The following is a 15,326-nucleotide window of genomic DNA, read 5'->3' on the forward strand; positions in this document are numbered from 1 at the left end:
ATAATTGGATGTTTCACTAACTGATAAAGGAAGCCACTTCTGTAGAAGAAAGAAGGAAGCTTCTATAAGCTGTAATACATATTGTAAGACTATGTTTGTAGTTGAAAGGAAAAAATATGAATAATCAATCAGAAACTAAACTCAAGCTGTTAAAAAAATTAGAGGATGCCTAATAAATTCTGTATTATAATCATAACACTTCGCAATCTTGCACAAAATGCTATATAAAGTTAATTGGAACCACTGGGTTTTGCAAGCTTACTTGTCTAAGGGGCTGCTGTTTTCTGTAATGAAAACATCATCCTTCACAATGTCAGGAGAACACATGGGAATCTGATCTCACATGCCAGATGTCACATTTTGTTACGCTTTTAAACCTTGAAAGCCATTGTAGTTTCAGAAATCTATACAAACCAAGGATGATGTACTTTGTTCAGTGGTGTTTCTTCATCTGTAAAAGACTGTTGGTACTGAAATGCTGTCTATAATCACAAGCCCTCTGCAAAAATAGTGTCAAGAGTGTATAATTATTAATTGAGGTTTAAGTAATGACATGAAGTGTCATATGTTGACTTCAAAGAATGAAGAGGCTGTCATTGTTTTTTTGCTGCAGAAAATATTTGTAAATCTTCTATTGCAGTAAGTACAGCTTCTTTGAAAAATTAAATCATGTAATTTGGTGTAGCTAGGTTTTTACTGAAAACTGTGAATTGTGCCTTGGTCTCCATAGTGGTCTGGAACACTTCTGTAGTCAGTGTTACTTTCTGCAAGCCTACCATAGGAACGTTTGCCTCTGATACAAGTTTCAGAATTGGATCATTTCCACTAATTCTTCGCTTATCTATATTATCCTACTGCTCTGAAGAAACATGCAGAAACATGAAGAAACGAAGCCACCCTGATACACACCGTCTCACAGCAGAGAGACTATCCTTACCAAACCAACTTAAACTAGAAGAACAGGAGACAACAGATGGATACAATCAGACAGCAGAATTCAGGGAAACAGTGAGACAGTACTGGGCTAGAATATGACTGAGCTATGGCGAGCACATTGGCAGCCTAACTACTGTCAACTTCTGGTTTATCAGGTTTTTAGATATTAGAGAAAAGAGGAGTCTTAAGAAGGAATTTGGAGGGAGATAATGAAATTGCTCTGCAAATGTTTACAGAGATTTCCTCCCAGGCATGAAGGGCAATGTGGGCGGACATGAAGGCACTTGTTTGAATATTTATCACATGGGGGTGGAGGCTGGTGATAGTATCTCTCTGGTACATGAGTTACAGCAGCAGAAGAGCATAAGGAGACTGTTTCAGCCATCAGACAGTTGGTTCCTTGGAGTTCCCAGCCTGCATCCATCATGGCAGTACTAAGTTTTGGTAGGACAAGTTAAAGAGAAGAACGAGCATGGGAGGAAGGTTGTTTAGTTGATTTTATCGTGATTGTGGAGAACTTTATCCAAAACCTATTGAAGTCAATGACATGGTCAATTTTTCATAGGGGATCAGGGGAGGGATTCAGCTCCAGGTGAAGACATCTGAATGTGTGTGTCTGTGTGTGAGCTAGGTATCAAAGCTCCAGTTGTCTCAGTGGATATCTAGGTCTGGATTCAAGTGCCTCAGGCTATGTGTCTAGTGCCACTCTGCTTAGCCTTCAGCTGCCATTCCAGACGGACAGTGATCTCTAAGGTCCTGTTGAACTGAGTCAGTAGACACAGAGAACAATTCATCGCATCCTGAATCTCTCTCTAGGCTCCATTAACCGTATTGACTGCATCTCTTTTGACTGTATCGGAGGCTGACTTACTCAGTATGCTTACACAAAGGTATCTACACCTGGGTTTTAGTAACAAACTGAATACTGCTCCAAGGATATAAAATCTCATACTGCTGAGTGAAATCCTTACTCTGTTGACTTTCATAAGCGTTTGCTGCAAACTTCAGGCAGACTAGGACTTCACTTTCTGTGCTCTATGCAGTACTTTGTATCCAAGCATTTTGTTCAGCTTGCAAATGCTGATACTTCTTTAGTTAAAATTTCCTACAAGCTCTTGAATTAACTCCCCTATCCATCTGTTATTTCACTAATATCCCAGATGATGTCTCGCAATAGCTCCCAAAGAGCCTGGAAAAAAATGTAATATCAGCATTTACAGTTGGGTAGTGAAGTAGAATATAAGCATTAAATTTTTGTAAGGGCACCTATACCCTGAAGAAAATCATGCCACTGAGGTCCAAGTCTGACCGAGGTGTGAACAGGTGTCTCCACAGTTCCTTATGGAAGATAATAACTTATGTGTCAAAAGCAGTACGGCTGCTTGTGTCCCTGAGAGAGTGTCCCTGGGTTTAGGGACAGCCCCATGTTAGTGCAGTTGCATTGCCCAGCACTGGAACAAGATGTCTTGGTGCTTGATGGGATATTTCTGTACTGCTGTACTGTAGAATGTAAGTGTGCTTTAAATAGAAAATATGTTCATCAGCTATCTGTAAGATGCTTTTTAATAATATGCTCTGCTATTTTTTGTGATACATTCTGTTTTGAGGAACTTTTTTTTTTCTGTTTGTGAGCTAAGAAATTGTGCCAGAATAACTGAGAGCACTCCTAAGACTGGAAATGAATACATGTGAAAAGAACAACTCGTTATTTGAACAAGTTTGCCTGAAGGGGGAATTTCTAAACTTTTAGCAAAATTCCATTCCCTTCCTTCATGTTAATTAAATTAAAGCTGGGGGAATAGGAGAGAAGAGCATGGAAGTTTGATGTATCTGGGGCACAACTCAAGAAACAAAAAGTCATCTTACCCCCTTGGCTTGTCTGTCTGTTTATTGAACGCTGTGAGATTTTATTTGCAATAATGAACTGCTTTTATGCAACTTTTCAGTACTACCAAATGAAAGGAGGACTATGTTGACAGGAAGCGAAAGTTGCATAATCTCTGAAAAAGTCCATGACTGAATCGCTGCTCTGTTCATCACTGCACAGTTTGATATGGCATCAGGAGGTTTTTTTCTTCCACTGACTTGAATAAAAGGATCAATTCCTAAATGACTACTTCCATCAAGGCATCAGAGCCACATTTCTTTTAGTTATCCCCACAGTAAAATGGGATTAAATAGTGTATGTTTATGACATCCAACAAAATCTTCCAAGGAGATCATGTTATCCTTAGTCTTTTCAGGCAGTCTTGGAGTGGGTTAAGGCAGTAGCAATATTTCTCCATCTTTCACCCCATTTCTCTTTCTCACAGTTGGAAATGGTGACTCCTGGCTGTTCTGTGCTGGACCACATGTAGGCACAGCAGGAGGCTCTTGGCTCCTCTGACTGCATTTGCTGTCCAAATAACTGCTCCTCACTCTCTCAGAGGAAGACACAGTGGGCAGATAGAAATATTTTACAGGCCAGATGGGTCTAATGGGCCACAAACTGGAGCAATCTGACCAAAATACATATTTATTTGTATTTTCGTTGTTTCTTGGATTTCTGTCATGGAATTATGCACCACACTTGACTGGTTTGTGGTGACCAGATCTGGTTTTCTATATTTCAACTCCTGATCATGTCAGTGATGTTCAGTGGCACTCAGACTTTCCAGCAATTGCTTAGCCCCTTCTGAGATCAGACATAGATACATACATGCTTCAGATAGTCCTCAAGTGGGCTGAAGTGCAGTTCTGCTAAGTGGCACCCCTGCAGTATATGACCATTGTCACATCCACTGTGGTTATTTCTGGAAAAATGCTAGTTTGCTTTTGCTTTGTTTGATTGTGTTTTTCCTCAAAAATGTTGGCTTCAAGTTTGAATATCCAAAAGAAAGTTATTGCTGCTTGTGCAAAATGCAAGGAATTTCCTTCAGGCCTGTGCTTATGCCCTTCACACCTTTAGGAGTGATTCTTCAGATTTCACCAGCTAGGCAGGATCTGATTAGGGTGACATATGTATAAGAGGTAAGCCAGGAATGACAGTGGACTTCAGTTGCTGGTCTTTGTTAGCCAGTAAATTTATTTTTCTTTTTGCCCTACCCTGATATCTGAAAATTGTATTTCTGTTGAGATACACACTTGAGACTCATAATGTTTGTGGACTTCTCTCAAAATGTCCCCTGGGGCAGATTAATTTCAGAGAAATTACTTGCTTCTCTACATTTCTCCTTTTGCTTATTTAAATAAGTGATGCTCCTTTACCTCCTCAGTCAAATAACAGTGCAATATTTAGAAGATCTCTTAAAACTGATGCACTCTGAACCAGCAGTAGTATCATTTCATTAGTGGAAAAATAAACCTTGTTAAGCAAATGGGGTATAAAGTGTTATGTAACTGGAAACATTTAATGGGAAGAAACTTAAATTTCTGTTTAGATTGTATATACATGTCCAGTTAAGTTTCTCTTGGTCCCTTATGCAAAAGAATTTATCTGTCCTAAGTAAGAGGTGAATTTAATACTAGAAAATACTTTTTCTAGTATTCTCATCATGCTGGAACTAATCTGACTGACATTGAAAATCTTTGAGATTCTCCAAGAAAACATTTGTAGAATACTATAGTGACTTCAGAATATAAGGACAAAAATAAGAATAAGCATATTTAGGTTTCAGATTGTTTAGCTATGAATATCACTGATTAATTTTGGTTGCTTAAAAATACCTACTGCCCACAATTCCACTGCCTTCTGATGATGGCTGTGGCTGGCCCAGTGTCTTCTCATTTTCTCTCAAGGTTGGGCACCAAGAGACAAAAAAGGGAGTTTTTAAGACAGGGAATAGTTAAGGATCAGCCATATTCACCAGAAAGTAGATACTTACCTGTGTTTAGATAAGACACTGTGGAAGAAGGAGCCTAACATATGAAGCATTAAGATGTCAGCAATAGCAGAGGTCCAGAAGAAATTTCCTAGGAAGGACCATATTGGCCAAAGATACTCAGACAAAATGTTGTCTTGACTGGTAAGATGCCAAGGGTCAAACAACAAAACTAAAAGAAATAGATCAGATTGAGATCTTAAGGAAAGAATCAGATGAGGGTTGGAAGACCTTGCCTGGGAAAAGACAAGTCTCTTCTTCCTTTAATTCTCTGGCTGATGTTATAAAGGAGAAGCCCTTTCATTAGACGTAGAGTATGCATGGCTTAGTTGCGTAATAGTACCAGTACATGTGTGTGTATAAAACTAATATATGTTGGAGCTTCTTTGTGGACTCAGGCCAAAGGTTGATCTCAGTCAGTCTAGCTGTGAGCAGATACCTAGTCACTGAGCTGCTGAACACAGTGCTGGTCCCACCGCATTTTGCTAAATTCACTGGTTAACTAAAATGTGGTGATCCAGTAAGCCACTCATGCACTGAATGGACCTTGTCTAAGTACTGTTCAAGTTGTCTTTATAATAGTTCCTAAATGTAAGTTTATTACTGAAGTAAGATATGCAGTTGATATTCCACAGGTAGAATAGGGGTAATGTGATTCTTATTGGAGATCTTGCAGCCCATAATTTTTTGAGCTATCTATGGATGACCTTGGTCAGACTTTCAGCAGTGTAAGAAAGATTTGGAGGTCAAACTTTTGAAGATGCCTAAAAGCCCATGTTTAAATTATAGTCAACTGACTTTCCAGTAGTATCTGAAATAATCAAAATGCGTTGGGAATGGGATTCAGTCTCCTAAACAATCTTTAAAAGCAGGTGGACAAAACGGTCATAATAGTGAGAGGCATGAGTCAAAGGGGTACAACTCAGCGATTTTTCTTCTTCATCACATATCTGTATAATTCACATAGATCACATTCCCAAGGGTCTGGACATGAATTGAAGGAGTAGACAGATGTTAATTTGTTCCTCTTGAATACTGCATGATGGTTATGTGTCACCTCTTATTTATTCCCTGGAGTCCCTTGAAAAGCATTATGAGAAACCAGGAAAAACAGATTTCTTTAACCCTTTGTCCATCTCAGCTGTTCCTGATCAAGAGATGAACCTTCTAGGCAGGCCTAGCCAAACTCTTCCTTCCTGCATATAATTCACCAAGTTGTTACTGTTTCCAGTGCAGCACCTTCTTTGCCCCTAATACCAGACACAAAGGGCAGTCATAATTCAGTCGCCTCCACTTGTTTGATTAAAAAATAGCTGGTCTAATCATGGAATGTGCCAAGAGATTTTATATAACAGTTTTTCTTATCACCTATACATTGGCTTCTCTCCACATAAAGCTTTCCAGGAAAAAGATTTTCACATTCTGCATCTCAAGACTAATAAAAAATTGAAACAAATTCTTTGTAGAGTTTTAATTCCAGCTCATTTTTTCTTTTCCTCTCTCTGATTTTAGCAGGTTTCTCTAAAAGTGCTTTTTTCTTTTTCTGCAGACTGTATGTGGATGGACCTTTTGGAAGTCCCTTTGAGGAATCGCTGAACTACGAGGTCAGCCTCTGCGTGGCTGGAGGTATTGGAGTTACTCCATTTGCATCAGTACTCAACACACTGCTGTAAGTAAGCTTAACCCTTTTAAAGCCATTTCCCCCCCTATTTACTGTAGTAGTGCATGTCAGAAAGACTTTCAGAGTATTTAAAAACTTCCATTGGCATAAGTGAATGATTTCTTGGTGAGAGGTAGAGAACTGGGATGTCCCCTTAAGAGCATAAATCATCTTATCCAGGCTTTGTAACCCAGAGAGTTGCATCAGAGTTGTGCCAGTAATGCATTTGAACTGGAATGGGACAGTGTTACTAGCCTTTATACCCTGCCACCAGCCTAGACTGTGAATAATGTAGTAACAGCCCTTCAGTTAGATGAGGCTATGGACTATGATAGTGCGTTTTTGAGTCAGGTTCCTGTGACAGTCTTTCTGCTGGAAATGTGGGGCCAGCTCTGATGGTCTGTTCTGTAAATGTGTAAGCTTAAGGTTTTAAAGGAAAGGGATCAACTTGGATTCAGATAGCATTTGGATGTTTAACTCCAGTTGAAAAGTTAAAATTTTAGGGATGCCTTTTTTTTGTTTGTTTGTTTCTTGCTGATTTTTTTTTTTTTTTTAATTTAAAGTCTTCAACATTCTATTCAGACAAAACATTTCATCTCTTGCTTCTGTGTCACACTGGCAACATAGTTCCCACCAAATCTTACACTGTGTGAAACAAGCTTGCTTTTATGATTTCTGTTGATTTTTTTTATTATTTTTTTTGCTAGAGTATTGGCTAAAAGCTCCAGGCACAGGTTAAGCATCCCTGTTTTGTAGACACTGTATAAACAGCCAACCGAAGCAGCAAACCTTCCTTGAAAAGCTAGCTGGCTTTGAGAGGGTTTTACAGTGCACAACTGAAGCATTTGTTCTAAGATGGACGTGCCAATGGCCAGCTCTAACTCTGAAGTGAAGTTCAAGCTGCATTTAGATGCTGCGCACGTTCTTTTGTCCTTGATCTGGGCTGGACCTGACAGTGCTGACTGCTTCTGAAAATTATCAGCCCCACCAGGCTGTCTCATAGAATTGCAGCCCTTAAAGACCATTTGGGGCTTCCTCATTGTCTTTTCCTGAGAGTGTATTGATCATCCTCTCAAGAAGAGGATACATTTTTGCTGCAAGCCTGGAGCCCATGTGGATAAGATGACCATTTTCCTTGTGATGGATTATCCTTGACAAAGTTTAGCAAAAATGTCACAGATCATCATGATGGGCCAGCAGCAGGTAATGTTTGCCTCTACTAGTGTGTTATCAGATGCTGTAAGACTTGCACAGACATTGCCATAGAAGGTTAGTGTCCAAAATGTCCATTTCAATGTCCTTTTATCTGGATAAAGCCATAAATTGCCTTCCAGCCTGCATGTGTAGCCAATCTCCCCCTTGTGCACTGTACAATATGCAGGGGAATCATTCTGTGATTCTGGGGAAAAGGAACAGTTGTAGCCTGCTTCCCTTCTCAATATTTAAACATCAACAAAGCAGTGTTTTAGTGGGTGATCTGACTTAGAAACAAAAATTGGTGGGTGTGAATGTGCAAAATGCCTCATGATGCCAGCGCTGCAGAGAGCAGGGCCAGTCCTGTTCTGTCAAGGACATGCAGGTCTGGGGAGATCAGAAGCTTGTTGATGTAATCATTTGTTTCCTCCTCAGTTGTGTTCCTGTTGTATGTACACAATTTCATTCCTGCTTCTGCCCTTCCCTCCACTTAACTGTTGAACCCTATGCTCAATTTTTAAGAAAAAATAACTTACATTAAGGAAAGCTACTGGCTTGCATGCAGAAGAATATGTAAATAATGGCTGTTATTATGGGTAGTGGTAACATAGAAACACACAAGAAGTGTTATATATGTGTGGATTTGGTTGTAATGGGGGATTGCACCTTTATTTCATAATATATCTTGCTGGAGGTAGACCCAAGCATGTGTCTGAGGTGCTGTTTTAAATCTTTACTTGACTTATTTCATGAATTCTTGCAATCCAGCCTCTTTGTCCAGGTGCAGTGTTTCATCACTGAGAGTGGTGTTTTGTTACTGAACTGCAGCATTTCAATACAAAATGCCTGGCATTTTTCTCTTCTTTTATCATTTTTTATGGTGAAAGGCACTTATTTTCCTTGCTACTGCTCACAGTTATCTTGTCACATCTGACCAGATTATGACCCTTCCTAAAGGCTTGTGTTAGTATAGGCAGTCAGAAAAAAGATTCAGGTCAACAGTTTACAAATAAAAAAGTCAAATATTGTGAAGCTGAAAACAGGACTTGAAAGACACTGTACTCTGAAGTCTTAAAGCACTTTTTTCCCCTCTATGGGGAGTTTACACAAAAGGTGAGTTCTCAGCATCAACAAGCTGCTGAGAATGTCTCCATCCTTGCTTCTCAGGCTTATCGTGGAGGATAGGGGTATGAGGAGGTAAGACAGTGGTTGAAGCCATCACTTATGTAGATCTATTAATACTATACCCTTGCTGGATATGCCAGCAACACTAGAGTTTGAAATAATGCACAATGGTTATGGTGAGATGTGTCATGAAACTTTTTGATTGCAGTTGGCTCCTGGAACTAGTGTTTGAAGTTGACAAGCTATGGTCTTCTCTATCTGACAATTATTTTAGGAGGAAAAGGAGGAAACAATCTGCACACTGACCATTTCAGTGATTAGAACAACAGAAAACAGTGTTGGCCAGCTAAGAAGATACTTCCTGGATATTTGTGCTTTATTTGAACTCATTAATCATCAAGATTTTTTTCACTTTATTTTCTTCCCCAGTTCATTCCAATCCTTTCTTTGTGCTATATTTGTGTTTTATTTGAATTAGAAATCAGACATGAGAGTCCTGTTTTACTAAACGCAATGCCAGAATCTGCCCACGACTGCACATTACCCACCAGCATTTTCTGAGGACTGTAATAGATCACACAATTCCCTAATGTAATAGAGCTCTAATTTGATTTCGTCTTTGTGATTTCGCTACAGTATTAATTATAATCAACCAGAGCCTTTCACAGATAAAGGCAGAATTAAGTCCTGACATTATTGCATTTGTCGATATTTTCCTCTTATGGGTTGCTTTATAAACCTGGTAAAGAATTGACATAATACACTTGAACTTAGAATGTCTGCTTTGCTTTGAAATAAAAGTTTAATGATGATTCATGAATCCATATTCACTGCCCAAATCATCTGTATAGCTGACAACTTCCTAATGCAGAAACAGGATCTGTGAAGGGTGTTAGCTCTGTGCTAGAGATTTAATATTCTCAGGATCATCCTAATGGGCTGCATTGGTCATTTCAGTGTCTGATGTATCATAGGATGAAGAAAAACTTAGCAGTTAGCTTCTAATGGAAACTCATATTTCCACTAATGAATGTAAAGCACATTAATTAATGTTTCCTTTTTAAATGATAATTTTTAATTACCCAAACATTTTATTTTCAAGTGACGGCTGGCAACGCTACAAGCTCAGAAGACTCTACTTCGTTTGGGTGTGCAGGGACATTGAATCTTTCCGCTGGTTTGCAGATCTGCTCTGTATGTTACATAACAAGGTAATGGGTGTTGTTTGGGGGGGTACTGACAACTTAATAAATGCAAGGTATGTCCACACCATGCAGCTGGCATACTAGTTGAGAAAGGCAGCCTTGCTCAAAACAAGGGAGCTCCAGTAGTACTTCCACTTGGGCTACCTGACCCAGACTCCATTTATTCTTGGAGTGCACAAAACAGTTTGAGTATCTGTCACCAGTATTTCATTGCATAGTGTTGCCATGTGCCAGTAGTCTTAACACTTATCTGTGAAATTTATGAGATGGAATAGCATGCAGGTTAGGGTGGCCTTCAGCTATTTGACTAGTAGACAGATAGAAAAAGGAGGTGGATTTACAATTTCAGGTGGATTATAAGAGCAGTGTAGCTTCCTAAAATAATATTTTGTACAGAGCATGGTGTGCAACATTCTGGAGTTCACAGAGGGTTGCTATGCAAGTGTATTTGCTTCATTAAAAAGCTTACTTCACTGATGCTGAAACCCGTGTCCCTCAGCATAGGAGGCACAAGTGACTTTACACTTACATTAAGAGAAGGGATATTATTTCACTAGCTGTTTTTATTGTCCTCCCAGCTTTGGCAGGAGAATCGACCAGACTATATAAATATCCAGCTGTACCTCAGTCAAACAGATGGAATACAGGTATGTGGCTAAATGGTGTTTGTAAACCAAACTAGACTTGGGGTAGTAGACAATGCAAACTGTCAGTCAAAGGCAAAAGATAATTACTGCAGATGGTAAAAACAGGAAATTAGGCCATAAACTCAAGTGACTGATTCATTACTGGGGCAAGAGAGCAAGTCCATCCCCACACAATTAAGAAAATCTAGTCTAGTAGTCCTAACTTGATTAGATGTGGGCAGAAGTCCATATCTTCCTTTTCTAGGAAAGAGGTCCTTCCAGGCCAGGCCACAGACCAGACAGTTGGCCGTGTTTGATGGGAAATCTGCATCATTTCTGGGCTAAGAATCAAAACAGAATAGTTCTAGGAGTCTGCAAGCTCAAATCTTTTCAAATAAATATTTTGAGAGAAACTAGCTATTTGTAAAAGGTTTGGATTTCTTTGCCTCAAATACAGAGAAAAGTTACAAATTTCTTGATGTATGAGACTGGAAATTCTACTGAATTGTCAATTGCCATGTATTACAGACCCCAAAGCTGGGCTAATTCCCCAGCTCTTGGCATCTCCCATAGCTATTTATGCTTATGATCTTCATTTTACATTATTTAGCACGTGAGCTTGGGCCCGATTCTTTGCCCTGCTGGGTCTGGAAGCTTTCCATTGACTGCAGTGGGCCCTGAACCAAGCCTAACAATTACTACAAAACATGAAATGCCATAAGAAACCATACCCAAAGAGTTCTGATCTTCCTGGTGTCAGGTGTAGATAGCATAACATTCACAGCTCGGGTAGGAACACTATCCAATATCCAAATGATGTGATAACTACAATAGTTGTGAACAGTGCTCCACAAATTTAATGCCTGTCTGACATATGTCTATTGAAATGGGATGCCTGAAAATAACTAATTGATGAACCTGGTATGTAATTTTTAGGCTAAGATTAAAACCTGAAGCAGGACTGCATTGCAGTGACACAACAAGATTGTAATAATAGGCAATTCAAAGCAAGTTTTCTAATATTGTGTATCAAGCAGCTACTGAATTTATTAGGTCAACTTTGTTTTAATTCCTTCTTTAAAGTCACTTTTCTTTTGTGGCTATTGAACAAAACTGGCATGATCCATAATGCTGCTCATAATGTCTCAAGGAGAAATTAAACTCAGCTCTCCATTGCCGTAGAGCTTGTGTGTTCACTGGTGTTAGTACAAAGTGCTGACTGCACAAATTAGAGCAGTTTTGCTTTGTGCTCCCTTTGCTCATGAGTAGCATGCCTGTGCAACAGCAGGGAGTGAAGCTCATCCTTCGGCAAGTACCTCTTGAATATAAAAGGCCAACCGAGGATGAGTTAACCAAGACTCTCTTTGCATTGGTAGGAACAATGTTTCAGGTTGTTCAGCAGTGGAGTGGACGTGGGAGTCTAGATAAGATGTAACTTTCTACCTTCCTATCACATCAGGACAGAAAACCAAGGAAGGGTAATGCCCTGCAATGGAAGGGCATTTGACCTTATCAAAATGCTGGTGAGTTAGCATTGCTGGAAGGGGTTGGGTTCCATCCGGGGAGCAGTTTTGGCTTCTTTCTGCTGTTACAGCAGCTCAAAACAGCTGGCAAACTACTCTTGGGGAGAAACGTAAGATTTCCCTTGTTACTTTTTCAGACCTAGTCTTCTTAATAGTTACTTGTACAAAGTTAAAAAAAAAAGACTTCAGACAGAAATATGATTTTTGCATCAGCAGTGTTTCTTCCAGCTTAGCATTAAAAGCCAATGAGGGAATGAATAATAGGAGCGTGGTTATTTTTTTATGGCTTAAATAAATTGGTTTAAAAGTAATGGAGAGATTAATGAGCAGCTGCATGAGGAACACCATATAACGAACACCAAGGAGAGCCATTGAAAAGACAGTGAGCAGAGGTATCGGTGCATGAAATGGCTGCAGTTTTAATCACAACTGTCTGATACTTGTGCTCAGGTTTTACACCTCAGCGATATGGTAAGTCAGCCAATGTCAGAAATGGGAGCCCTGGGTGATATGAGGCAATTTGCAAATCAGGAAGAATGGAATTTTTTGTTTGTTGCAGAAAATAATTGGTGAAAAATATCAAGCTTTAAACTCGAGGCTTTTGATTGGACGACCCCGGTGGAGACTCCTTTTTGATGAAATAGCGAAGTGTAACAGGCGGTAAGTACCAGTCTGCTTGGAGGATGCCACAGTTTGAAGGCTGGGGATATTCTCTGTTTATAGCTATGTTTGTATGAAAAATATTTTTGGGTTTTATCTTGGAGTGTAATGTTTTAGCTACTGATGTTGAAATTACCTAATATTTAGCTGTGAGAGATAGCCTGTACAAACTGAAAGATTTCTTTTTTAAACTCAGAACAGTTCATCTTTTCATGCAGCTAAGATATTCAGTGGCCCAGAAAATAAAAGTAATAGATTTCCATCTCACTGCACAGAGACTGCGTATGCTTTTGTCTATGGCAATATCTTCCTTGCAACATATGCTGGTTTTGTGGATGAGGTTGCATTTTTTAAAATTGTTTACTAGTTCTATAATTTTCATGATTTATAGAGCAGGTTTACAAACAAAATGCACAAGGAAGAACTTTACTATCCTATATTGTTTATATTCAGAAGGATATATTGTCTTTGGAGATTCCTGTCACTTTTTTACTCTTTCTTAAGACCTGGCAATGCCTTTTTACTGTGCTAGCAAACATATTATGGTCTGAAACAAGGCGTTTTTAAACCAGAGAAGACACGCAATTAGACTATGGAATGTGTTTGTCCAGATCCAGCTTTGTTAGTTGAGTATTTTACCCCCCACAGGCAGTTTTTTGCCTCAGAAGCTGATCTGGTAGAAGAGATTATGTGAATCTTCCTTAATCCACTTCTGGAAAAGTTAGTGGGGTTGGAGAAAACCAACCTCAGTAGCTGTTGATAGTAATTTGTGTGCACCAGGCTGAGAGGTGCTTTCACGTTCACCTGCAGAACTTTCCCTCGAGAACTTTCTGTCCTCTGTTGCACTTGCAAAGTGAACATCTGCCCACGGCTTATTGACTCTTCTCGGCTGGATATGACATGGGGACACTGAGCGCTGGTTCTTGAGAAATACTGAGTGTCAGTATCTATCACTGTTGGCAATAAAAGCCACTGACAATATGTATCTTTGATTCAGGTTCTAGAGGATGTTGTGGACAAGGTCCTTTGCCAGGGTCCTTTGCCAGGATGCCCCAAAGGCTGCTACAGAGGGGCATCCCTAGCAGGATTCTCAACTGTGGAAATGAGTATCACTTAGAGAAGGGTTTTGCAGTAAAGCACCATGGAAAATAAAGGAAAATAGATCAGAGAAGCAAGTTGACTTTCTCACTCAGAGTCCTCTGCATAGAGAACTGTTGACATTTTATGCTCCGTTCTAATGTCTTTTTTGTTTAACTGTGTGAATGCAATTTTAAAAGATGAGAATGATGAGGCTTCTGCCACTTCCTTGCAATACTGTAAGTGCACATAATATAGCTGAAGCTATTAGTGGTAGTCATACTTGCTTTTTCTTTTGTGCTTTCCATCACATTACTCCTAATTAGACTTCAAATACCATTTCCTCTGCATTTTCACATCAGGTCTTTAAATTGTGCCACCATTTCCAAGCAAGGTGTCTTTTAGTTCCTAAATAATGTTCTGACTCTTTTGATTACCCTGCAGCTTGATAAGATGTAGGCTTCCTCACCCTTTGTCACCCCTTTTTCAGGGTTTATAGATACAGGTCTGTATTTATAGATGTAGTTATAACATGATTGATGCCACAGAACCCCACCTGTTGTAGGTGAATATTAGTCCTATTTCCCTGGATGAGATGGGAACTTCAGTTTTTCTCTATAGTCCAGTTTCATGGTCTACTAACTTTATTTCTGTTCTTATTTCTCTGTAACTTTCCACCTAAATGACCCTTCTGCAATATGGAGATCAAAAAAAAAACCCACCCAAAAAACAAAACAGGGCAACCAAGTTGTTTTCAACATCTGGTGCCAGTGTTCAGGCTTTCACATGTATTTGCAGTCATCTCCTTGGACTTGTTTATGGGCAGCCAAGATATTTTTATCTGTGATTTTAGTAAAAGACATGTGTAAATAAACATGCAGCTGGCAAACCTCTCATCGTTTTAGCCATCTGATTGGTTTGTGGTTTGTGAATTGTTGCTGTTGTTGCTGTTTGGGTCCCAAATAAGCAAAGTGCATTTGTAAGTGTCTGAGCTTTGCCAGACCTTCAGAGCGTGACATGGGACAACCCAGCATCAGGTTGCCAGTTCTTTCTTCTGGACTAAGAGGAGCAGACGCATGCCATCTACTGTTGGTATTTTATATGACACCCGCAGTCCCAGCGATGTGCATTGGGACAGTTTATATAATAATTACTGATCTTGTTTTTCATGCTCTCTTTTTGGGGATGGAACAGCAGCCTTGTTCCTGTTCAGTTGTGTCCTGGATCAAAAGTTTACACCACATACCTTAGCTGCCACAATTTCTCAGTTTTGCTCAGGTCAAATGGATGTGTGCTTTTTTCCAGACTGAGACTGACCTAGAAAAACACATGAGTATCTGTAGAAGAGAAAGGCATGGAGCACCATGATACATTTCTCATGCACTTTAAAGTAGAAACCTCTCTCTAGAAATGAATGTGGGATTTGAAACTGAAACGAATTTCAAGTCCTGACTCTGTCC

The 15,326-nt window shown here is 39.5% G+C and overlaps 1 protein-coding gene across 2 annotated transcripts in view; it reads left to right on the top strand.

Annotated features, from left to right (window-relative positions):
- The window catches only part of NOX4 (NADPH oxidase 4), a 108,006-nt gene that overhangs the window by 89,593 nt on the left and 3,087 nt on the right, over positions 1 to 15,326 (top strand). Inside the window, exons 14-17 of one of the 2 annotated variants that reach the window (XM_074932587.1) lie at positions 6,346 to 6,465; positions 9,878 to 9,986; positions 10,559 to 10,627; positions 12,689 to 12,789. In XM_074932587.1, coding sequence (XP_074788688.1) covers positions 6,346 to 6,465; positions 9,878 to 9,986; positions 10,559 to 10,627; positions 12,689 to 12,789 — 399 coding nt within the window. The remainder of the gene's footprint in view (positions 1 to 6,345; positions 6,466 to 9,877; positions 9,987 to 10,558; positions 10,628 to 12,688; positions 12,790 to 15,326) is intronic. The other variant, XM_074932594.1, reaches the window with a different exon arrangement.

Source organism: Athene noctua, chromosome 1, assembly GCF_965140245.1.
Source record: "Athene noctua chromosome 1, bAthNoc1.hap1.1, whole genome shotgun sequence".
In the NCBI taxonomy this organism is placed as follows: domain Eukaryota; kingdom Metazoa; phylum Chordata; class Aves; order Strigiformes; family Strigidae; genus Athene; species Athene noctua.